General features: G+C 37.7%; 2 protein-coding genes across 24 annotated transcripts in view; both read left to right on the plus strand.

Annotated features, from left to right (window-relative positions):
- The first annotated feature begins 598 nt into the window (after positions 1–598).
- On the plus strand, positions 599–13,483 carry emc1 (ER membrane protein complex subunit 1). The gene is made up of 22 exons (XM_081385897.1): positions 599–717; positions 882–1,009; positions 1,779–1,844; positions 1,930–2,023; positions 2,102–2,230; positions 2,361–2,487; positions 3,114–3,269; positions 3,377–3,544; positions 4,766–4,837; positions 4,921–5,019; positions 5,108–5,204; positions 6,611–6,727; positions 7,541–7,740; positions 7,822–7,971; positions 8,377–8,538; positions 8,616–8,735; positions 8,822–8,959; positions 9,060–9,233; positions 9,335–9,545; positions 11,739–11,823; positions 11,925–12,054; positions 12,204–13,483. The coding sequence occupies exons 1-22, from the start codon at positions 626–628 to the stop codon at positions 12,381–12,383; spliced, it is 2,895 nt and encodes a 964-aa protein (XP_081242023.1). The 5' UTR covers positions 599–625; the 3' UTR covers positions 12,384–13,483.
- Positions 13,484–17,550: 4,067 nt separating this feature from the next.
- The window catches only part of ubr4 (ubiquitin protein ligase E3 component n-recognin 4), a 52,967-nt gene continuing 43,848 nt past the window's right edge, over positions 17,551–26,669 (plus strand). For all 23 annotated transcript variants that reach the window (XM_081387574.1, XM_081387575.1, XM_081387579.1 and 20 more), the window contains exons 1-6: positions 17,551–17,701; positions 19,832–19,929; positions 20,089–20,192; positions 20,285–20,414; positions 25,437–25,576; positions 26,402–26,504. In XM_081387574.1, coding sequence (XP_081243700.1) covers positions 17,577–17,701; positions 19,832–19,929; positions 20,089–20,192; positions 20,285–20,414; positions 25,437–25,576; positions 26,402–26,504 — 700 coding nt within the window. In that variant the 5' untranslated portion in view covers positions 17,551–17,576. The remainder of the gene's footprint in view (positions 17,702–19,831; positions 19,930–20,088; positions 20,193–20,284; positions 20,415–25,436; positions 25,577–26,401; positions 26,505–26,669) is intronic.

A 26,669-nucleotide genomic window follows, 5' to 3' on the forward strand; every position in this document is an offset into this window, starting at 1 on the left:
TAAAACAGTTCTGGATGCAGAAAATATTGAGCATCTGCGTAGGTATTGGTACAAACTGTGTTTGAAATTGTCTTTATATTGTGCTGCCACCTAATGGCCTAAACAGCACTTTAGGAACACTGCACTAGTTAAAACTACAAATAAAAACCTCACATTTCAGGTTCCAACATTTATTACGAATTTATTTAAATTTCATATTTATGGATTAAAATAATTTAATATTATAATTTATGTAAAAAGAAATGTTAAAGAACGTTAGGACACACCTACTGTTCTGCATGTCTTTCTGCTTAAAAATCTTTTTTGTCATTTCATAATATCGCTTATATTTTATAACAACTTCTTTATGATTCTGCTAGTAGGTTTAGTTAATAAACTGCCTATTTTGTGCACATGACCCAATAAATCCAGTCATAGGCAACACGCGAATGCCTGATGTTAATTTGTTGAGCAGCGGTTCTCGCCGATAAATATAATTACATTTAAGAATACTTTTTGTATTTCTATAATTAAACTAAAATAGAATGTCAAATAGAATGGAAAGAATACACAAATCCCTTTTTATTAAGGTTGGCTGTTTGGGTCCTTAACCGCAGAGCATTGTGGGAGTTGTTCCTCTGCAGCAATGGCTTGGCTTGTAGTCAGATTAGCAATATCGCTGTCTTTATTATATACTGCATCGGCGGTATTTGAAGACCAAGTTGGAAAATTTGATTGGTATGTAAACGGGATTTGTAGCTGTGTGTTGGTTTCACGTGTAATCCATTGTGGGATTTCTGCGACTGTAAAAACAGCCGGTACATTAAGCAGGCTGCTGACTGTTGGCAGCTACACCGGGCTGATTGTTAACATCACTCTCAACTCACTGCGATTTCTTTCAGGAGGGAACAGTTCGTCGGCAAAGTGCGTTTTGCCTTGTTTGACACTCATTCGCAAGCGTCTAAAAAGCTCCTGGTGGCAACTGACAAGAACGTGTTTGCTTCACTCAATTCAAGGACTGGAGACCTGTGTAAGTCTTTGCGCTCATTTTGCACATTAGATATTATATAGGCTTTGTGTATAGAAGTTACGGTGAAAATGCTTTTTTTTTTCTAGAATGAGCGTCCAGAATAATGTTGCTCCAAAAACACGTTTTACGTGATAAAAACCCATAATTTAAAATCAGTGTCCTTATTATAATTTTTTTTTTTTTAAAATGACAAAACACATTTAACATGTCTGTCTGACAAAGTGATGCATCATTTACGTATGTATTTACATATGTGTTCTTTTGCAGTTAACAAATGTGCATTTCTTTAAAAAAACATAATAATAAGATATGGAAATTATTACAAACTTGTTGGGATACAAACTAGTATAATAACTACTTGTTTGAGATCAAAGATGCTGTTTTTTTGTCTAATGTTGTGAACCTCTTCCTCGAACCTCTTGCATGTTCTGCTACTCATTTACTCAACATTTAAGGGTTGCGGGTTTGCTATTGTGTATGTTATAGTTATAAACCAACAGAAATAATCACAATAGTACCTTGTTTCTTACTGGTTTTTATGAATGGTGTAGTATCTATCATTCCTTATTCTTTATTACTTCATGATTAGGCTAACTAATTTACTGAATACCAAATGTATGTATTCATCTTGGGTTTCTGAATCATAATCAAAATAATCTAGGTGGAGAGGTTTGCATTATGGACGTCAAAATATGCCTACCTATATAAACTTGATTTTGTTTGATCAATTCATTTAATAGTGTTTGTGAAATGTTTTTAATTCTTGCAGTCTGGCGTCATGTGGATAAAACTGGACCAGAGGGCCATATTGATGCGCTGCTTATGTATGGACAAGGTAAGCATGTGGCGAAAAGTGTGTGTGTGTGTGTACTGTGAAATTGGGCTAGGCTTTTGGCTCTTAAATGGTTCTTGTCTCTTAGATGCTGTTGTTGTTGTCGGGAATGGCCGTCTGCTTCGCTCCTGGGAGACCACAGTCGGTGGCTTGAAGTGGGAGGCAGTGCTTGATACTGGGAGGTTGTATTTTGTGTGTTTTATTGTGACCGTATCAGGTTTAACTGACGCATCAAACTGAGTGTCCTCTTTTGACCCCAGCTTTCAGGCCGCTGCCTTAATTGGAGTTCAAGACTTTGTGAAGTATGTTGCTGTGCTGAAAAAATCTGCTATCTCTCTCCATGACCTTTCAAGTGGCAGTCAGATATGGGTGGAAAACCTACCTGACAGGTGATGAGAAATTCTGGAACAACTTTTCTCCATATTGCAATTATTACTGATTATTTTGATTGCTGTGAAAATACTCTGCTAGAGATTAGTTCTAGCTCTCAACGACTTTTCATCTTTTTGCATCCTACAGTGACACTGTTCAGTATCAAACTATTTATTCTGGTGGGAATGGACTGGTGTTTGTTTTGGGATTTGTGCCAAGCTCCCATATTGTTATTGTTGAATACAAAATTGAAGATGGAGAAATCATGAAGAAGGTATGTTTACAGCACCGTTCAAACGATTGGGGTCAGTAAGATTTGTTTTGAAAGAAATTAATACTTTTATTCAGCAAGAACATTCAGTTAACATTGTGACAGTCAAGATATTTATAATGTTACAAAAAAATACTTTTCAAATAAATACTGTTCTTAGGAACTTTCTATTCATCAAAAAAGCCTGAAAAAAATGTATCATAGTTTCCACAAAAATATTAACTGTTTTCAACATGGTGATGATGATGATGAAGAAATGTTTCTTGAGCCAGCAAATCAGCCTATAAGAATGATTTCTGAAGGATCATGTGACACTGAAGACTGGAGTAATGATGCTGAAAATTCAGCTGTGCATCACAGGAATAAATTACATTTTAACATGTAGTCAAATAGAAAACTTATTTTAATTTGTAGTAATATTTCACAATATTACTGGTTTTACTTATTGATCAAATGAAACATGGTGAACACAAGAGATTACTTTCAAAAACAAAAAAAATTTACCGATCCAAATTTTACTGTATAATGTGACAATAATACATAAATAAATGAAAATAAATTGAGATTTCTTATTGAGAGAGTCAGATTACATTGATAATGATACAATCAATCACATTTGTTTTTCTTAGAAATCAGTTGAAGCCGCATGGATGTCGAGCTTGGAGAACAGCTGTGCCGTCATCAGCTCAGGGAACCTACTGTGTGTGGATCAGATCACACAGTCCTTGTACACTCTACCACTGCAGTCTGCAGAACCCACAGAAATGAGACAGATACACCTCCAGGTGCAGATGTCACAACATTTGTGTTTAACGCACAGTGCTTCCTCAATCCTCTGTAATTATCTGTAATATCATGGATGTCTCTCTCTTTCTGTTTTCCTCCCCCAAAGACGCTAGATTTGGAGGTGGCATCTGGATTCCAGCCTGTTCTGACGTCCACTCAACCCAATCCGGCACAACCTCCTCTCGCTGAGTTTTTCCTTCAGCTCAGTCCAGATCATCACATCCTTCTGCAGCTCAAAGATGACCTCATCGCTCCGCTCCGAGACTTCAATCCAGTAAGAACTGATATGTCTCACACATCTAAGACCACGTTCACACCAGGGCTCTGAACCGGTTCAAGGAATTAAAACAAAAACTGGAAATGAACAAAATTTTAACAGGAACATAAACAAAAATGAAATCGAAATCAAGTTTAATCTTTCCGAGCAGAAAAGCTTATTTGAAATGACCATTAATCGGTTAATAATGTTATTTTATCATTCTGTTTATTATTTTAATTTGGCTGTCAACCAAACATGAATTCAAATAGTACGGCCCATGCAAATGTGACATTGGTGCTTCCATCATGCGTAAAATGCCTTCGCTTGGCAATGGCATTGCTTTTGGATCTCAAGTTTTTCCAAGGATAAGCCACCAACCGTTAAAGTATTACATTTAAGTGAAAATTCGGTAATATCCAGTGTGGTGTGTTTTGAAACTAGTGAAAATTGCGGTAGAAACGCTACTAGTCAGAAAATGGAAGAAAAACAAAATGTTTTTTAAGAATTAAACAAGTTAGTATTGTGGCCTTATATATGATCAGACACTTGCATGTGTCATTATGTTATTAACATTTTACCAAAATCAAGCTCAATGGAGTTACAAGGTTTTTCAACAGCAAGTGTCAGATCTTGTGTGTTTTGTCTGTTATTAGAACGATATCATCTGAGACGGTAATGTAATGTTTCTGTAGGATTGCATGAACAGAAATGTTAAAATACTGATTCTGCTTAGAGTGAACCCGTTTTTCTTTTTTCTCACCCGTTTTTAATCCCTGGTTCGCACAGCAACGGAATACGGTTGTCAGTCCTGTATTTGAGTCCGTAATACAGTTACATTCACACACAGTTACGTTATTTACGGGATTGAAAACTGCATTCTACAACCGAAATCTCACCCGTAAATTTTCAGGACTCACAACCGCATTCTCTAAAAACCCACACTGTGTGAACTAAACCGGACTGGACAACTAGTTGTCTGTCATGTCATATTTTTATGTGTGGTAGTTGAGAGAATACGGGCTTGACTCCTATTGCACGTTCATACAGTCAGTATTCAAGATGCTACTGTGAGTTGCAGTGTGAATGGGATATTTCGAGACTCACACCCATAAGTAAATGCGGTTGTCAATCCCAAAAACGGACAGTGTGAATGTAGCCTAAGAGTGGGACCAGAACCATTCAATTCGTATTTTTGTTCATTCAAAGACTTAAAGCCCAATTTTCTTCATATTTCAGTCATATTTGGCTGCTTTTGCTACATCTGGAGAGAAGACAGTTGCTGCTGTGATGACTCCAAAGAATGATACTGTGAGTCACATTTCAAAAACTCAAAAAAAAATGTCTTTCTATGTATATACTTGTATTGTAATGGTTTGTTATTCTTACTCAAGGCTTGCAGCATTAACCTGTTCAGTGCTGACAGTGGGCGAAGGCACCTTGACACTACCATTATCTACCACATGGACCCCAATGGAGGAAAGCCAAACAGAGTGAGGACTGATGCTGAAGCATATGAGCTTGAACGATTATAGGCCAATCATTTGTGTTGTAGATAAATTTGGTTTGTCTGTCCTCTAGTTATACGTCCACGCTTTTCTGAAGAAAGATGACTCTGTGGGCTATAGAGTCATGGTGCAGACTGAAGACCTTACACTCACCTTTCTACAGCAACCTGGTATGAACTACACTATGGAGGATGAGGAGTGCCACACTTATTTACCAATTTATTAATTACATTGAATTACAAATAATGAATTACAAATAAATAACTGTATTTAAAAACTATTTAATTCATATATGTGACCCTGGATCACAAAACCAGTCACAAGTCGCACGGGTATATTTGTGGCAATAGCCAACAATACATTGAATGGGTCAAAATTATCGATTTTTCTTTTATGCCAAAAATCATTTGGATATTTAGTAAATTTCCCACCCTAAATATATAAAACATTTATTTTTGTGAGTGAATGCAGCACAATCGCGAACATAAATGGACAACTTTAAAGGCCATTTTCTCAACTTGTTTTTATTTTATTTTATTTTATTTTTTGCTCCCTCAGATTCCAGATTTTCAAATAGTTGTATCTCGGCCAAATATTGTCCTATCCTAATAAACCATACATCAATGAAATTTAATCAAAAAATTTCAATTTAAGCTTAAGCTTATTTAATCAGCTTTCAGGTGATGTATAAATCTCAATTTTAAAAAAAATTGACCCATGTGATTGGTTTTGTGGTCCAGGGTCACATATATGCATCTGACAAATGTATTTATAAACTGAGTTAAAATGTAATAAATAATCATTTAAAAATAGTTTATTCAAATTAAATTAACTGCTTTAAATATGTCAATACAGTGATTTATCTATTTGAAACTGACTTATTTACATTTTTATTGTTGAATTAATGTTGATAAATGATTTCTTCATTTTGTTTTTAAGTGGCTCTCCTGGACCACCATACTATACCTGTAAACAATGATGTAAAATTCAGAGAAATAATATGATGTTATTGATAATAGGATATTATTAATAATAATAATCATGCTCATTATGAGGTAAAAAATAATAATAATTAAGGCTCTGCTTTTAAATTTAAGTTGTCAGCCACTGCCAGCATTTTTGATCATTTTCACAAAACTTTCATGGCCCTCAGAATATTGGATGAATAGCTGAACATGCAGTGTATATCAAAATAGAGAACAAAGCCCCTGCTTTTAAACAATGCATTCTTTTTTTTTATTAACACTTGAATGTGGGTAAGTTTTGTAAAAAAGCTTCATTTTGAACAAAAAGCTGATAATTTTCTCTTTTCTTTCAAAGACTACAGTGTGCATGGCAATGATTTGATCAATTGTGTCTGCTTCTTTGCCTGATATGATCAGGAGATTCGGTACTCTTTCAGAAGATGCATAATAGCGCCCCCACTACCGTATAACACTGAAAACACAGAAAGCTGGAAAATTCTGTCAGTTGCAGGAAAGCATCGTCTCATAAATGACGGAAGATTGTCAATGGCGGGGAAAGAGTTAATATAAACAACAAAAGGCACAGGGTTGATTTTTGTGTTCTACTGTAGGCAGGGTAGTCTGGATGAGGGAGGAGGCCCTTGCTGATGTGGTCACCATGGAGATGGTTGATCTGCCACTCACTGGAACACAGGCAGAGCTGGAGGGAGAGTTTGGAAAGAAAGCTGGTAAAGTGCAACATAAATGGAAACCATTGTTTATGTCCTTTTTTGCTTATAACATGTTGTTTTTAGTCTTATTCTTCCATCCTGTCATTTTAGAGCAATCAGGTTAAGAAGAGTTAGTTCACAATATGAATACACACATCTTAAAGTCAACATGAAGTGTCATTTAAAGGCCATTTTACTTAAGATGTTTAATTAAAAAAAGTACAGCTGGACTTTATTTTATCCATCAGGAATTTATTTATATGAAAAGTTGTCTTTATATGACAGGTTTTTGATTAGAAAGTATTTTTTTTCCTTTTGAAATACATGCACCAATTTAAAACATATTATAAAATAATATAGAACAGTTTTGATTTCATGTTGACTTTAAAGTCTAAAATCTGTTTAGATTTAAACCCCTATAAACATTTTTTATATATGTGTTATGTAAGCCTGTATTCTGTGTTTGTGATGTATATGTGTTGTGATGTTGCTGCTTTTGCTGGCTAAACACAAAAAACCCTTCTGTCTTACTCATCTGCCCTGTTTTCCATGGCGTGCCATTTCTTTCTGTATTTATTTCTTTCTGTGTTTTCTTTTGCACTCGCTGCACTCGGATCCAGCTATTCAAGGTAAAGTAGAGAGCTTCCTCTTAATTTTGCTTCTCTTCCTAATCCCGTTTATTTTATGCAACGTCGGTGTCTCTAACTTTTAGACAATACATTGGCTCAAGAATATTACTAAAGTAATGTTACAGCTGATTTTTTTTTTTCTTCAATGCAAAAAAATGGAGTCATCTCTTGACACTTATCACTGATCTCTTCTTCCCTTCAGATGGGCTGTTACCCATGGTTCTCAAGCGCCTCTCTTCCCAGTTTATCCTGCTGCAGGCCTGGATGGCCCACCTCTGGAAACTCTTCTACGATGCCCGGAAGCCTCGCAGCAGCGTGAAGAATGAAGTCACCATCGACACACTGTCTCGGGATGAGTTTAACCTGCAGAAGATGATGGTGATGGTGACTGCCTCTGGAAAAGTAAGTTCAGAAAGCACAGATGTTGTTTTGTCCTTTTAGCTGTCCTGCCGGTAAACAAACACGTGTCATTTTTCTACACAGCTCTTTGGCATCGACAGTAAATCAGGAACCGTTTTGTGGAAACAGTATTTAGAAGACATTCAACCCAACTCCATTTTCAAGCTCATAGTGCAAAGGACCACTGCCCATTTCCCACATCCTCCACAGTGCACACTTCTTATAAAAAACAAGGTAAGATTTTGAAGTTTGCTTTTTTTTTTATGGTCAAATGCCATTGATTTGCTTTCTTGCTTTTTTGTTAGCTTGTTTACTCATTTGTGCAGTTGTCTTTGTGCGTTTGTTCATTAGTTTTACTCATTTGTGCATTTGTCTGTTTGTTTGCTAGTTTGTAAATTGTGCAATTGCTTGTTTGCCTGTTTGTTTGTTCGTTTGTTTGCTTGCTTGTTAGTTTGTTTACTCATTTGTGCATTTGTTCATTAATTTGTCTATTCGGTTGCTTGTTCACTTGTTTTTTAATTTGTTCATTTGTTTTTGTTTATTTTAAGGCTGTTATGTGTTCATAATTTAAATAGGATGATTCAATATTGAACATAATTACTTTTTTGTGCTAAATTTAAAAATGGATTGTATTTATAGGACACGGGTCTTGGAAGCCTATATGTCTTCAATCCTATCTTCGGCAAGAAGAGTCACATTAGTATCCCTGCTTTACCCCGACCTGTGCTTCAGACCCTTCTGCTACCTGTCATCGACCAGGACTATGCTAAAGTCCTTCTACTTATTGACGATCAGTACAAGGTAGGTATCCGTCCTTCTGACAAACCTTCTGTGTTCCTTGCAGAATGTGAACCCATTTCTTTTATTTTCTCTTTCAGGTCACAGCATTCCCATCTACTAAGAATGTCCTACAGCAACTTCAAGACACAGCATCCTCCATATTCTTCTACCTAGTGGACTCCAGTCAGGGAAAGCTGTCGGGTTTTCGTCTGCGCATGGTTGGTATTCATTCAGCAAGCATACAGATAGAAAGCACTTTTGGTGCTGGTGTCTATAAGTGATTTTTTTTTTTTTTTTTTTTCAGGATTTGTCTACAGAGCTGATCTGGGAGGTGGTCATCCCCACTGAGGTGCAGAAGATAGTGGCTGTCAAAGGAAAGCGTGCAAATGAGCATGTGCATTCCCAGGGCAGAGTGATGGGGGATCGAAGCGTGCTCTACAAGGTACTGCTGACCTTTATGACTGTTCTTATTGGCTAAATGAGATCACATTTCTAATCGTATGTCCTATCTGTTGTTTGTCTTACCTGTTGTTCCTCTGCAGTATCTAAACCCTAATCTCTTGGCTGTGATAACGGAAAGCACAGACATTCATCAGGAGCGCAGCTTTGTTGGAATCTTCCTGATTGATGGTGTGACTGGCCGTATTGTTCACGAGGCAGTGCAGCGGAAGGCCAGAGGACCAGTTCACTTTGTGCACTCTGAAAACTGGCTGGTGGTAAATACACAGGCTTTGGTTTGTTTTTTAATTTTCCAGTGATAGATGTTATACACTAATACAGAATTGAACACTACTTTTTTGTGTTTTCTTCCTTATAGTATGTGTACTGGAACTCCAAGTTTCGTAGAAATGAGTTTTCTGTGTTGGAGCTCTTTGAGGGAGCAGAGCTTTATAACAGCACAGTATTCAGCTCCCTGGACAGACCACATCCACCTCAGGTGCTGCAGCAGTCGTACATCTTTCCTGCTCCCATAAGCACTTTGGAGGCCACACTTACAGAAAAAGGCATCACCAGCCGACACCTCCTTGGTTAGTATTGATACAATTATTTTTATGTTATTGCTATTACAATATTATAAATGTATAGCCTACTACTTTAAAAAATTTAAATTGAAACGCACTAAAATGTACATTTGTGACACTGAAAAATGTGTGTAATCATGTGAGGCCGCCAATGTGTTGGGGAATGGAATTCCAGAGGGTGGGGGCAGAGATACAGAAGGCCCTGCCACCGAACGATTTGTGCCACGGGACCAGCAATAGACCAGGGGCCATATTCACAAAGCATTTTATCTTACCACTAGGAGTACTCCTAAATCGCACTAAAAGATTTTAGCTAGGAGTTTTCTCTCAAAAGTTATTCACAACGCCTTTCAGACCTACTCTTAGTAAAGAAAAATGACAACTCCTAAACTAAGAGTGAGTCTTCGTTGCTATGGATGACGTCATTACTCATGCACGAGCTTGACTGAAGTGTCCACCTTGATTGGCTGATGATTGTAACGCGGGAATGATTCCAAACCTCCCCTACGGTGATGAGTGACAGGTGACAGGTCTGAGAATGCGTGCACTACACAAGTAGTGCGAAGGACGGAAGATGATGAATAACTGAATAAATAGCCTAAATGAATAAAGAGTAAGGCAAAACAAATAGCCTAGTAGCCTAATGAAACATATGGATTGATGCAATATCTTTGCAACATTATTGAATTAATCTGTCACTATATGCCTCTGCCTACGTTTGCAAAGAGAAGAACATTTTAATTTGATTCACAATGAAACGTTACAATTAGTTTACATGCAATGAGTAGCCTAGTTTTGGTTGTTGTTGGTGGCGTTATTGCATCCCTAGTTATGCCTACAATGCAAAATTGTTCCCTCGCGATTGGAAGCTCCTGTAGCCGCCGCATACGCATTTCAAAACATGGCAACGTGAAATGCCACAAAAAGCGGTTTGTGAATAGGTCTTAGTGAGTTAGGAGTCCTCTCGACTTCTTGTAAGCTGTCCCAGGCTTAGGTGCTACTTTTAGGGCTAAAATGCTTTGTTACTCTTAGTCAAAAAAATTAGGAGTCCTAAAGTTACGAGTGACACGCCCATTATTTTTAGGAGTTGCTCCTAAATTCGCCAGTTAGGAGCTACTTTTAGCCTTAAAGGGTTAGTTCACCCAAAAATGAAAATTCTGTCAGTAATTACTCACCCTCATGTTGTTCCAACCGCGTAAGACCTTCGTTCATCTTCGGAACACAAATTGAGATATTTTTGATTAAATCTGAGAGTTGTCTCACTCCTCCATAGGCTTTCAGAGGGACCGAAACTTGCTGGCCCAGAAAAGTTATTAAAGAGATCGTTAATATAGTCCAAGTGACTACAGTGGCTTAATCCTAAGTATATCAAGCGACGAGAATACTTTTTGTGCGCAAAAACAAACAAAAATAACGACTTTATTCCACTATTCATTTCCTTCTCTCTGGGCCTCGTAGTGTTTTTGCGCTGCGCGTCTGTGTTGCACGTCATCACGCATCACACACGACCCGCTTCGGCCAATTGTGAGCCTACGTGGTGACGTGTAACACAGACGTGCTACACAAAAACACTACGTGAACCAACTAGAGGCCCAGAGAGAAGGAAATGAATAGTGGAATAAAGTCGTTATTTTTGTTTGTTTTTGCGCACAAAAAGTATTCTCGTCGCTTGATAAACTTAAGATTGAGCCACTGTAGTCACTTGGACTATATTAACGATCTCTTTAATAACTTTTCTGGGCCAGCAAGTTTTCGGTCCCTCTGAAAGCCTATGGAGGAGTGAGACAACTCTAAGATTTAATCAAAAATATCTTAATTTATGTTCCGAAGATGAACGAAGGTCTTACGCGGTTGGAACAACATGAGGGTGAGTAATTACTGACAGAATTTTCATTTTTGGGTGAACTAACCCTTTAAAATCCTTTGTGAATACGGCCCCAGATTCAGAGGACTTAAGTGTTCAGATAGGGGTGTACTGGGTATGAATGAGGTCAGAAATATACCGGGAGTAAGACCATGGAGGGCTTTGAATGTGATGAGAAGTGTCTTGTTTTGAATACGGTAGCCAATGTAGTCTTTGTAAAACAGGAGTAATGTGGGGAGATTTCTTGGTGTATGTGAAGACCCTGCCTGTGGAATTCTGAATATATTGGAGCTCATTTATTGTTGTAATTCTGGGTGTTAACTTTTTCATTATAGTGGGACTGCCATCAGGCAACATTTTATCCTTACCAAAGATGTTTCTGGACCCACGGAGACCAGAATTGATCTCAGAACAGAGTCGGTGGGTTCTCAACTAATATGTCACACACATGGTTTAATATCGATGATTAACAAATTGCTTGCTGAGTAACCAAGTTGAACAATGATTGTCTCACCATTTAGGGAAGAAAACCTCATACCATATGCTCCAGAAATGCCCATTCGTACAGAGTGGTTTATAAACTACAACCAAACTGTGTCAAGAGTAAGAGGCATCTACACTGCCCCCTCTGGCCTGGAGTCTACCTGTTTGGTAATAGTTTAGTCCATTTTTCAAATCACAGTATTAAGTAACTTTTTGTTGGTATGATTAGTCTTAATTTAAGCTTTTGACATTCATGTCATTATTACATTATACATAGTCACACTGAATAATTTCCATTTCATTTCTTTATCCTACAGGTGGTTGTGTATGGTCTTGACATCTACCAGACTAGAGTGTTCCCCTCCAAGCAATTTGATGTCCTTAAGGATGACTATGACTATGTATTAATCAGCAGTGTACTCTTTGGCCTCTTCTTTGCCACCATGATCAGCAAACGTCTAGCAGAAGTGAAACTGCTGAACAGGGCATGGCGATAAGACTCACCCTAATGGCCTGTTGACTTCACTCTCGCCCTCACTGCAATGTGGTTGACACATTGATGGCAGGAGACTAGCTGGTGACCGTGTCAAAACTGCAAGATCATTTGATAAGTTTGGTGTATTTTTGCAACCAGCTGTCTTAGGGATCTTGTGGCGTCTTGAGTGTAAGTGCATAGATGGCCATGATAGTTTTTTTTTCCCCTTTTCAGAGAGATGTAATGATGTAGGTCTTATTTTTCCCCCCAGCATTAAACAATTCACTGTTTAATTTAATTTATTGTGCCTTTCGGGGTAACAACTCATGTGATTTAAAGGTAGACTCGCCAAGTATAAAAAAATAACTCATTTAATTTTACTTTTTTTTTTTTTCATTCTATTTTTCATTAAGTAAGTCTGAGTCTGCCTTTCGAAGAGGCTGAAGGATGAGTTGATGTATTTTCAAAATTAATATTGAGGAAGGATTATTTCAAAGGGACTGCTATTTTTATTTAAATTAATGAAAAGATTGAATAATGTGATTTGGTTTTAAATTAAAATAGTAGTAATTTGATCTGTTGAGCTGTTAAAGAATATATTGCCTCATTTCATGTACATGATTTGAATGGCCAAACACTAGTGCACATGAGAAATATGGAATTTCAAGAGTCAAGACATTTGGATCATTTTCTCCTGTACATTAATGATAGAAGGTTCTGCATAGGAGGAATTCGGATAATCTTTTGTAGTTATTTTATGGTATGTCAAATGCACTGGATGGTTTGGAGCCATGTTCTTACTTGATATATTTATGAGCAAGATCCTATATGCCATATACTTTGATTTTGACTCATACACATGCAAATCCTTGTGATTTTACTATTGTGCAGAATGTTTCTACTCTTTTGATTTTCATAAATAGGCCTGTTTATATATATAATTTTGAAAGCATCCCCTCTGCTGCAAATTAATGATGTCAGAAAAAAATTGTTTATTAATAATATTTATAAAAAAGGATAGATATTCAGTTAAGTTGGTAACAAACCTAATGCTTTTTTAAACATGCATAAATTATTTGTTCTTTTTCCCCCAATCAGTAATAAAAGATATCCCCTTCATAATTGTTGACTCTTGAATTGTGTATAGCCTACTCTTAAAATAATTTATTGAAGTTAGAACTGATACAATTGTGGGTAGTCTGGGCAATAACGGAATAGTTCAGCCCAAAAATGTAATTCTGTTACCCTCATGTCGTTACAAACTGTATGACTTACTTTCTTGAAAGGACCACAGAAGGCGGCATTTTGAATCATGTTTGTAACAACCGTTTTGGTTCCCATTGACTTCCATTATATGGACAAAAAAATTGTGATCATGTGCAACTGGTCTGATCTTGATAGCCACTTAACCCTCTGGGCTTCTTTGTATTATAGTCACACTTAGCTTCCTCCCACCCAAAAACGGGCGAAGCCTTAAAATCTTACTTTACTTTTTCCCAGGATAACCAATCAAATATATTTTTGCTCTATAATGTTTTCTGATTATTATTTAGAATTTTTGGAATTTTTTATGATATTTTGCATTAATTATATAATTTTTATGAGCTATTTTTCCATTAGAATTAATATATTATTATTTTTTATTTTTTTTTTCAATAAATGCAACATTTCACATCAAAATAGAGTGCAGGCCTAAAAAAAAAAAAAATTCAACTGAGAAGAGCGCCATCTAGTGGCTTCAAAATGTATTAATTTGTGTCATGTCCTATAACCGCCTATAGGCGGCCTATAGCTTTTTTATTTATTTATTTGATTTATTCCCATTCGGAAAGAAAAAGAATATTACTAAGCAACCACTGAATGGAACAACACAACACATTATATATCATTTTAAAGCTTAGGATCTCAGCTTTTTAATGCATCTAATTATTTTTTTATTATTATCATTTATTAACTCCTAACGAGTGCTGAGTAATCCCTCTAAAACCGAGTGTACCGCCAGCAGGCGCCACCTAGCTGCGAAAATATTCTTTACCATATTTTTAAAATATCTTGCCTTGATTAAACACAAAGTTGATGTCATTTGAAAGCTTAGAGTCTGAACTTTACAGTGAATGTATCCACTTTGAAAAACTCTTAAGTATTGCTGAGTTATTTGCTGATAAATAGAATTTCTTTTTTTTTCATAATCTATAAATTAATGTACTGCAATGTGCCAAAAACATCATACAGCTCATGAAACATTCTCAGATAATTGAAAATGGCACTTCATTTTTTACAGCATATTATTACAATTAAAATGAGCCCAAAATTAACATAATCTATTGCTTTTATGACAAGATATTCTTCATGAAGAAAAAATTGCCCATGAGGGGGTGTCAAAGACTGTACAAAAAGGCTATCTCTTTTCCAAATGCTGTAACTTTTGATTCCTTTGTCCAAAATTTTTTTTTTTTTATCCAGATGCAGCTAACATGTAGGGGGACTTCACTAAAAAAGAATTTTCCTCCTACCTTATTTCCTTCCTGAGTTATTCCATGACAAATAAGAAAGATATGCAAAATATATATATATATATTGTCTTTTATCCGCTGTTTCTTGGCAGGACAATGTCCAAATGTAATGTAATTTATATTTTCAAAAAATGTAAAAAGAGTTCTTTCAAACGATACCTACCTTTTGACTCTCCTTGCTATAGTTTTGGAGTTATTATGATTATATCATTTTTATATAGTTTGGGGCAAAATTTGCTGTTTCAGTCTTACCAGTTCATTTCTCTCTCTGTGTGTGTGTGTGTGTGTGTGTGTGTGTGTTTGTGTGTGTAGGTGTGTGTGTAGGTGTGTGTGGGGGGGGGGGAAGGTGTCTTATTTGCACTCTTGATGTTCTAGAGTGTCACCCCTTCATTGCTGTACACTTTTTTTCAGCACAGTGGCTGATCTGTAGCTTGTACCACCAAAAGTTTCTCTGAGTTTTCCTATTTTTTCGTATTTCCCATTCATTTCCTATGTCGCCCGTTTTCGGGCGGGAGGAAGCTAAGTGTGACTTTTTTTTTTACGACCCTTTAACATATCAGAATCATCTCCTTGATTTTTTTGTGTGTTCATATAGGTAATAAAACAAAAGTCACCAAGTTTCACCCCCATCCGATGAAGCAAAAAAAATTAAACAATTCGAAACGTTCAAGTTTTCGCCCGTTTTCGGGCGAAGAAGCCCAGAGGGTTAAGCAAAAAAATTCGGACATACAGTGAGGAAAATAAGTATTTGAACACCCTGCTATTTTGTAAGTTCTCCCACCTGGAAATCATGGAGGGGTCTGAAATTGTCATCGTAGGTGCATGTCCACTGTGAGAGACATAATCTAAAAAAAAAATCCAGAAATCACAATGTATGATTTTTTAACTATTTATTTGTATGATACAGCTGCAAATAAGTATTTGAACACCTGTCTATCAGCTAGAATTCTGACCCTCAAAGACCTGTTAGTCTGCCTTTAAAATGTCCACCTCCACTCCATTTATTATCCTAAATTAGATGCACCTGTTTGAGGTTGTTAGCTGCATAAAGACACCTGTCCACCCCATACAATCAGTAAGAATCCAACTACTAATATGGCCAAGACCAAAGAGCTGTCCAAAGACACTAGAGACAAAATTGTACACCTCCACAAGGCTGGAAAGGGCTACAGGGAAATTGCCAAGCAGCTTGGTGAAAAAAGGTCCACTGTTGGAGCAATCATTAGAAAATGGAAGAAGCTAAACATGACTGTCAATCTCCCTCAGACTGGGGCTCCATGCAAGATCTCACCTCGTGGGGTCTCAATGATCCTAAGAAAGGTGAGAAATCAGCCCAGAACTACACGGGAGGAGCTGGTCAATGACCTGAAAAGAGCTGGGACCACCGTTTCCAAGGTTACTGTTGGTAATGCACTAAGACATCATGGTTTGAAATCATGCATGGCACGGAAGGTTCCCCTGCTTAAACCAGCACATGTCAAGGCCCGTCTTAAGTTTGCCAATGACCATTTGGATGATCCTGAGGAGTCATGGGAGAAAGTCATGTGGTCAGATGAGACCAAAATATAACTTTTTGGTCATAATTCCACTAAACGTGTTTGGAGGAAGAAGAATGATGAGTACCATCCCAAGAACACCATCCCTACTGTGAAGCATGGGGGTGGTAGCATCATGCTTTGGGGGGGGGGGGGGTTCTGCACATGGGACAGGGCGACTGCACTGTATTAAGGAGAGGATGACCGGGGCCATGTATTGCGAGATTTTGGGGAACAACCTCCTTCCCTCAGTTAGAGCACTGAAGATGGGTTGAGGCTGGGTCTTCCAACATGACAATGACCCGAAGCACACAGCCAGGATAACCAAGGAGTGGCTCTGTAAGAAGCATATCAAGGTTCTGGCGTGGCCTAGCCAGTCTCCAGACCTAAACCCAATAGAGAATCTTTGGAGGGAGCTCAAACTCCGTGTTTCTCAGCGACAGCCCAGAAACCTGACTGATCTAGAGAAGATCTGCAAACAAAGGCTACTGTACCAAATATTAACATTGATTTTCTCAGGTGTTCAAATACTTATTTGCAGCTGTATCATACAAATAAAAAGTTAAAAAATCATACATTGTGATTTCTGGATTTTTTTTTTTTAGATTATGTCTCTCACAGTGGACATGCACCTACGATGACAATTTCAGACCCCTCCATGATTTCTAAGTGGGAGAACTTGCAAAATAGCAGGGTGTTCAAATACTTATTTTCCTCACTGTATTAACTCACCATCATGTTGTTGACTCAGTCACAATTCACTTACATTGCATCTATTATCCCCCATATAAGGTAACTGAATTGAATAGCGACTGAGGCTCATTCTGCCCAGCATTTCATTTTAGGTTTCGGAAAAAGTAACAAGTATTACATGGTGGAAAATACATCATAATAGAATTGTTTTATTTTTGGGTGAACTGTCCCTTTAAGTAAACGTTTTTCTAAGCTGTTTTAAGCTTAAGAGTAAAAACAGTCCATCACAGTCCTATTATTTTCTCAGGTTACAACTTTTTATTTTAACTATTTTTTACAGTCTATGGTTACAACGTGCTCACATCATGACAACACCCAAGACTTTTCATGTTTATCTCTGACGACAGTTCCTGTTATTTGGCGTCTGATGATTAACCTCATTTCCGCTCTTGGATTCTAATAGAGTATCTCAAGATGGCGTCGAGTGGAGGAGATGGAGAACCTGAGTGGACCGCAGCCGTACGGCCACTTTTATCAGCGTCCTACACGGCTTTCGAAACGAAAGAGCTACCTCAGCTTATAGGATCCATCATAAACAGGTCAGACGAGGGCTTGTTTGTTGAGTTGCCCCGTGCAGGGCTGAAATAAACTGTTGAGTGACTCCGCATTAGCTGTGATGCTATGGCAGCACCGAGGCTCTGACTCAAAACCTAGTCAGCTGACTACCTTGACAGCATTTCTGGGCATCATGAGAGGGTTTGGGCTGTTCCCAATGCGCACATAATGGCCCAAAATGCTGTCTGAAATGGTTTCCAAAGCCAAAAATGATTTTGAACGCGCAAATGATGCCTTAAAATGCGTTCTACGTAGCCAGCTCGTTGGGTTTAAAGACACAGCTGGAGTGTTACTGTGCATTTACAGTAGCAGATACATCAGATTCTGCTTCATCATCAGGCCGGGGATCCATTCTTTTACGTTCATAAAAGCGTCCCGAATGATATTTTAACAATGTCGATTGCTTATAATGAACCCTAAATCCACTGACATCCAACCCTAAATAAAGTGATTTTATATTCGTGTCGGAAGTGAATTAATTGACACCGAATGAGCTTGTTAGCCTCCCTCGACTAACCCCAAACAGCGCTAGTTAGTTAGCCTGCTAGCCACTGTCAATAGCTACTCATAAGCGTCCCTTTAAAATGTCAACCGAATAAATCTTCCCCTGTCAGTCAGTGGAAACCACATTAGTCCAATTTACTCAAAGTTGTTATTTTAGTCGGTTCAATTTAATGTTTATGGGGGTGTGCCTGCTAACTAGCCAGCTATGACTTAGCAGCTGGTGCTAGTGTTGCTGATGGTTCGCTAATTGTGAGTTAGCCTTGTTTGGTTAATAAATAAACGTCGAAATTCTGTGTTTTAGTTTGTTGTAGGTTTAGCTGTCCATTTCAAAGCCTTATTTGTTTCGGTGTAAATATGTGTAACGTTACTGTCATCAAAGTTTCGTTTTTACAGAAACGTGTTAGGTGTGACGTGTGCGCATATAAACACATTACAGTGTGTGTCATTTAATGCTTAATAAACACTGATTTGACTACGAGCCAAACTACTGTCTGAGCTTTAAAATAAACAGTAAACACAATGTGTTGAATTTCTGAGTAAAAAAACCGTTAACTGTTGTATTTTTGTTTTGTCGGTGTTCATGAGCTAAGTGCAACTTAACCAGTCAAAAGTGAAAGTAGTACGATTGAGCTGTCAACCTATACTGGACTAAACCTGTTTATGTTAGTGGTTTAATAAAGATTGAGTCTAAATTTTGTTTTTAAATTCAAAATGCAATAATTTGTGTTACTATCCCATATGTCTGTTCATCTGTCTGGATTCAGAATCATTCATTATGATCAGTATTGTTTGCTGACATGAGTGTATTTGTTCAAAAATAAAAGTCAATTCCCAATGCTATTCTTTTAAATGTGTATATAAAAAAGCTTTAAGGCAAACAATGTAGAAATGCTGCCTTGGCAGCTAACTGAAATAAAATAGGTTTAAGGTGTTGTACAAAAATGACAAAAACTGAAATAAAAATAAATTAAAGCATATTAGAATTATATAGGCTACAAAAAAAAAACTAATAAAAATGACAAGCACGAAACAACATTACTAAAACAAAATTAAAATTAAAAAAATATTAAAAAGCTATATAAATAATACTAAAATAACTTGTACAAACTGGGCAATTATTTAAAGAGATTTAGGAATCATTTAACACATGCACCTTAAACACTTTTTAATGATGTTTGATATAGTGTTTGTTGTTATACACAAATGAGGAACTTTGATATTTCTTTCATGCAAGCATTCAGTCTGTCAGATAAGGTCATGCATTCCTACTCCAGAGAAACGTTTAAGCTTTGGAATTATTTGTTTTTCACCTTTTATTGCTAACTCGGCTATTTGTTACCTGCTTACTATAAGGACAGTTTCATAATATAGCTGGATGGAACAGAATTTAGTGAGTTCTTTAGTTAGTTTAGCCCAGTCTGGCTGCATTCTGATATGTTACACGGACTTTCATAAATCAGTCAATTCATACTGGATAATCCAGTCCCGCCCTACATTTGATCTCATTACATACCTGGTGTCACTTGGAAATGTCACATTACGAAAGTAAAATGAGTTGCAAACTGCAATTTACATTGATTGTAACTGTTTTTCCTCTTCTTTTTTTATAGTGAATCTGAGATTCTTCACCATGACAAACAGTATGAGCCATTCTACTCCTCTTTTGTGGCACTATCTGCACATTACATCACCACTGTTTGTGGACAAAGTATGTCAAATTTCAATATTTTATTCTAAATCTATAATTTCCTTATTTTCAAGCCAAAGTAGGCTACATCATATGTTTTAGCTGAATATAGACGTACACAGATTTAACTGGCTATTCGCAATATTCCCATTTAATAACAGTTCTTCTGTCACATTTTAGTCCCCAGAAATCAGTTGCTGTCAGTAGCTGCAGCATGTAAAGTATTGATTGAATTCTCATTGCTTCGTCTGGAGAATCCTGATGAAGCATGTGCAGTCTCTCAGGTCAGACATGCACCTTTTGATCTGATCTGGTCTATTTGAATAAGCATAGCATTTTCTTATAAACTAACTTCCTTTCTCTTTCCGCTCAATAGAAGCACCTGATCCTCTTAATAAAAGGCCTTTGTACTGGCTGCAGTCGATTGGATCGGACAGAGATTATCACCTTTACTGCGATGATGAAGTCGGCCAAACTTCCCCAAACTGTCAAGACCCTTTCTGATGGTAAGAGCTGTTTTAATTTGTCATAGCCCTGTGTTACCGGATAAATGAGTTCTTGTTAGGATTCTTTCACACTGAGCAAGTTTGCTGTGGTCCGAGTCCAAGCGCGATCATTCACGGTGCCCCCAGGAACCGAGTACATTTTTTTTATTATTAATTTGGTGCTATTATGCGCAACAGAGTGAATTACACTTGGGTTTACTGTATTTCGTTGCATAAAGGCTGCTTCTGCTGCTTGCAAACGGACTCTGAGGAACAAGCTGACTGCGAGCCATTCATTTGCCACTCTGATTGCACTATGCGTGATTACACTGCATGCTCACTGTAAATCATCACAACTGTCATCCCTTACATGTGGTTTGTTGAACTAATGATGTCGCAATCGGCTAAAATGCATGCGCAGGTTACTTTACTTCCTGTTTCAAGACAGTTCTGTTGAAAGAGAAGAGTCTTTCACATTCAATCAAATCGCGCCACAGTTCCAGTGTAAGCAAACCTCCTACAGGTAGCATCGGGTCCGTATGATAGCTTTCACATTACCAAATTTTCTTGCAAACCGTACACCATTTCGAGCTAAACTGCCCGTGTGAAAGCACCCTAAGGCAAATGAAATGTCTTGTTTGGTGTAATGACCTGGAATTTTTTTGGGATTTAATCTCTGTGGTTTAAATATAGGCTAGACCCAGTAATACGGGATGGGAATATACAGCAGCAGTGTTTTGGTGTGTTAAATGATGCGCCTCTTGCTTGTTATAATTTCAACTCAGTAACTTCAGTTGGTGAAGATGTTTGCTTTGCCTTTTGCCTTAAAAAGGCTAAAGGGACATAACATCTGGTTTTGTGCTGATTTGAGGGAAAATCTACAGAATTAATTTATACACAACTGTTCAAGTTTGGGGTCCGCAAGTTTTTTTTAATCCTGTTGAAATCATTTTCTGCTGGAGGACATTTCTTGTTATTAATGTTGGAAAAGGTTGAAACTTTTTTTTCATGATTCTTCTTTGATAAATAGGAAGCTTAAAAGAACTGCATTTATTTGAAAGAAAATATTTGTAAAAGTATAAATGTCTTTACTGCCACTTTTTTGATTAAGTAGTGCGTCCTTGCTGAATAAAAGTATTAATTTCTTCCCCCCCAAAAATTAATGACCTAAACTTTTGGACGGTAGTGTATATGGTAAAAAAATGTAAAAAGGAGCTGAAAGAAAGTAGGATACTCTTTTTGGTAAATGATCTGTTTTGACAAAATATTAAATAAACAGCCTACACAAAGGGGCAGAGGTTGTGTAGGATTGTAGGTTTTTATGGAAGTTCTAATACTGTGCAGTTGTGCTGGGACAGATGCTGTCCACATGGAGGCCCTTTTGCAGTTCATTAATGTCTTGCAATGATGATGCAGGGCTGGTGGTACCCAGATGTGTCGTAACTATATTTGTCCCCTAGGGGTGTGCGAAATATATCGTCTGTTTGTTTTTACGATGTGCCGCCAATTTGACATTATCAAGTATATCCCTCACACACAGAGAGTGCATGCATACGTGATGTAGTCTTGTAGATTAGACTAGTGTGGGTGCACATTTTCATTGCATAATAGTCTATATTTATATAATTTAATAGTTAATATTAAATTAACTATTAAATTAAATGTTTTTTCTCCAGATATCAACATAACAAATGTGATATTGATTTTATACAAGTTTAATACACAAGAAGTTAATTTTAAGTGACTATTTCCTTTTGCTCCAGACTGCCAGAGGCAGTGCTAAAGCACTAGTGGAAATTCCCCCGCGCTTGACTGAGAATTGAATAACAAAGTTGTCACCTCGTGACCCATGGCGTATCTTCAGCTACAATACCCACTTAACACGTCAAATCAATTTCTTTCTCATTCTGTCCTGATTGAATCAAAGTGACTATATTTTGTGCAGCTTGCTGCTGAAGAGTTCTTCAGGATGTATTCACTGATGCACTGATGAGCTATTGTCTCGTGCATGCAATTCTACCGCAAGCCTTGGCCGAGTTTCCTATTCTTTGGCGCATATGCTTTGTGGCATTACACAGCTTTGGGCACTCTTGCACAAGAGGGGAGTGAATGGCACTTGGAGAGGGTCTCTCTCACTCTTCTTCACTTTCAAACTGTTCACAGAGGAAAACATGTTTTGGTGTGGACAGACAACAATGTGACTGTTTTTTATATAAACCATCAGGGAGGCACAAGGTCACAGAGTGCGCTTCAGGTAGCTCACAACCTGTTTATTTGGCCTCAGGTCAACCTGCTGTCCATCCAAGCAGGATATCTACCAGGCCGACTCAATCAGACCGCAATTGGACAGGGAGATTGGACTCTACACTTAGAAGTGGTGCTAGTGATATGGAGGACGTATTGCGCAGTAGTAGATGTGTTAACGGACAGTCAGACGTCTCACTGCCCTCGTTGGTTTTCCCTGATGGAAGAACCGGGATCTCTGGGTCTGGATGGATTAGCCTACGACTGGCCAGACATGACACTATTTGCTTTCCCCCCGTTACCACTGATTTGGAGGACTCTTTGCAGAGTGCTTCGCGTCTGCTGTTAGTGGCTCCTCATTGGCCTGCGAGGCCATGGTTTCAGACTCTGTTTTCACTGATAATAGGACCATCTTGTCATCTGCCCAACATACCAGACCTCCTGAGTCTGCTAGAAGGAAGAGTTTGGCACCCACATCCAGATCGGTTGAAACTGTGGGTGTGGCCATCGTGCCCACCAGAACTCTCTTGGAGTGTTCAGACAGGGCCAGGGACACTGTTTTGAGTACATGTGCGGCATCCATGCGAAAGTTGTATGCTTGTAAATGGAAGATGTTCTCTGACTGGTGTTCTAGCTGTGATGTTGATCCATTACACTGCTCAGTTGGATGTATTTTGGATTTTCTGCAACATATTTTGGAACTTGGACACGTTCTACATCCACACTAAAGATGTATGTGGCGGCTTTAGAAGCTCACCGGTCAGAGTTTAGTGACTCATAACTTGGGTCTGACTGGCTGATTGTTGCTTTCCTGAAAGGAGCTAATTGTCTGTGTCCTCCACGGGGCGTGTAGAGTTCAAAGTTGGACTTGGGTATGGTTCTTAATTCCGTGTCACCCCCCATTTGAGCCAATGTTAGAGTCTGACATTAAATGGCTGTCATTTAAGACTGCATTTCTCTTGGCCATTACAACAGCGAAACGCATGGAGTTCACTCACACGCTATCGGTGAGTGCCCCCTGTTTGCGCTCGGTGGTGGATTCCGTAGTGTTTCATTGTGGCCCAATCTGGCGTTCTACCCAAGATCTTGTCTTCAGTTTATGAACAAGCCTATTGTGTTGGCTGCACTGCCAGCAGATCAAGCTGACATACGGTTGGAGCTATCTCCAGTTAGGTCTTTGAAGGCTTACATTGAAAAGACAGCAGCCTGGCGTAAGAATGGTCAATTGTTTGTTTGTTTTAGTGATGCACGCAGAGTGCTGCACTTTCTTAACAGAGGCTGACGCACTGGGTGACGCAGGTAATTTCTCATGCGTACGAGTCTGTTGGGCAGTCTGCGCTCTCAATCTATTCTGTGATTCTACACGTTTTTTGGCAACATCTGGCTCTGGCGGTCTTCCACTTTCACATAGAACCACAGTTACGTTCGTCACTAACTTCCAATGTTCGCCAACGAAAATATTTCAAATCAAAGCCACGTTACTGTAATTGCGTCTCTAAACAACACACAGCGGTGTTTCCTTACTGAATGAATCAGCCGTTTGAATGAATCTGTTGAATATCAATGACTCATTTATTAACGGTGACTTGCTTCCACCTATTGGCGGTTTTAATTTCACATTGAAAGTATCTTTTCATGTTTTAAATCATTTCAAATATCAATATTCAACGTTTTACGTTTAAAACATTATTTATGCGTTTGTAACTGCAGGTTATTCATTTGTCACCTCTGAGCTGCATTAAACAGCCTGTGTAAAATGCCACTTCAAATGCAGCTTTTGATTCCTCTCCATTGCAAAGATTAATTGTTGATACTTATTTAATTTGATTGGTAACAGCCTTTATTATTATACAGTCTTATTATTATAATTGAATTTGATTGAATATATTAAATTGATGCAAAAGATGATTCATGCATATAATTAGGTTTAAAAACTGGATTTACAAAGGTAAAAATGCTCATAAACGATAAAAAATCAATTGAAACGTATTTGGAAAAATGAGTTCTGTCACTGCTGTGAACTGACCACCACACAGAATATGAAGAATATCCAAAACTTTAAGAGGCAACTGGCCTGGCAGTCCTAAACCTGCCAAGGCACCAGCACAATAAACACACAGTAAAATATTGTTTAATTACCGCTATCGATATTATTTTTGTCAATATCGCACACACCCCTACAACTTGTCATCTGCTGTTCATAAAAATTAATGAAGCATAGTTTTTTGCGTGTCTGTTTTCTTGCTCATTTGATTATTGTGGCTAATTATAAGCTCTCTTGTGAGGTTTACTGCGTTTAGATCAAGTCAGAAGGGAGCTGTTCTGTTAAGAAATTGCATTCTTTAATATTACAAATTAGTAAGGCATTCCTGTAATCCAGAAACTCTAAAAACTCTAAAACATCCATTAATATGTAATTTTCCTACTGCAAATTATGTTAATGTGGGGGCTTTTCTCAGGAAATATTTATTTATATGATTGTATACAAATAATTTAATTTAACAATGCATCATGGAAGTAATTTTCAGTGGTTTGACAGCCCTACAAATTAATCATTGTCTACTTTTTCCAAAAAATTACATCCTCCTTGACACTATTCAGTCCAAGCAAAGCATTGTCTCATATGAGTGTATTAACCTTTTTTACTCATGTGAGTGCCGAAATGGTAGAAAGGAAGCTTTGTTTTCTTTCCTCTGTCAGAGAGGATTTAAGATCATCTTTTTCCAGAATAGTCAACTCAAAGATGAGATTCTGTCTGCTGATATTCTGCAATCATCTTTTGGTGCTCTTGCTTTCCAGTGGAGGACCAGAAGGAGCTTCCTTCCCCTGTTAACCCCGAGCTCAGACATAAAGAAGTCCAAATGAACTTTTTCAATCAGCTGACGTCAGTGTTTAACCCTGACATTACCGTGCTGGCCTCTCCATCCGTTCACATGCAGGTCAGTGAATTAGATTATTCTTTTAATTGAGTTCACAATAGCTATGTTTACATGGATACCTTTTATTTGTTTGATAAATCTGAACATAGAGTTTACATGAACGCTAAATAAAGTGATTGGGTTTATGTGCGTGTTTTATCACAAGCTTGAAATCGGAATTGATCTTCTGTCAAGCACACACTGCATGAATATAGAGTTTCTGCTGTTGGCACTTATCAACCATCCTCCTATTATTCTTTCTTATCTTTGTTTTAAAAAGCAGAATTAATATTTATTTATTTAAGGGAGACGATGAACACATGAAGCATTGTGCCATGCTGATTATATTTATCAAGCAGTAAAAACGCCCCTTCTTACGCCCAAAACAAGGTGTCTGTGGATGAGAGTCTGAAGCAAGGACTAGTGGGACAATGTTGTCCTGCATCACTTCATGGACGATGAGTGAAAGGAGAATTTTAGAATGAAAAGACAGTCATTTATGAGTCCATATTCGACAACAACAGCTCGTTCCGTGCGTCATACCTCATTACGCCAATTCTACATCAAGGCACATGTGCAGAAAATTCCAGTTTCAGCACCGCCAGCTTTTTTAAACCAGCATTTAAACCACCCCTTACAATCTCAATGAAATCCATTACGATTTATGTGGTTATGTGACTTTTTGTTTTTTATTATGACTTTACTACTAGTCTGAATACGAACAGATTATTAGGGTCCATGTAAACGCAGTTAATGATGTGATCACTCCTGGGATTTCTGCTGTTTTGTTATGAGCAAACAAAGATGATGTTTAAGGGCAAAACTGTAATGTCATGTGTTTTACAGGGTGAGAATGAGTGTGATGACCAGACAACAACAGATCAGGCATTGCAGGCCAAAATGAAGAATGCCTTCATCTCTCAAAATGTGTCCAGTTTACAAGAATTAGGTGAGCTGGGCTTTTGAGCTCAAACTTTTCAACCCAAATACCACTTGATAAAATCAGACCAAGTACCTTCTAGGCACAACATTCCCTATTAAGACCATATTCACAATGCCATTTTGCATTTGCATTTGCATACAATTGCATGTTGAATTCGAGTACTCAATTTAA

The sequence above is a fragment of the Scardinius erythrophthalmus genome, assembly GCF_964197995.2.
Source record: "Scardinius erythrophthalmus genome assembly, chromosome: 15".
Taxonomy (NCBI): Eukaryota; Metazoa; Chordata; class Actinopteri; order Cypriniformes; family Leuciscidae; genus Scardinius; species Scardinius erythrophthalmus.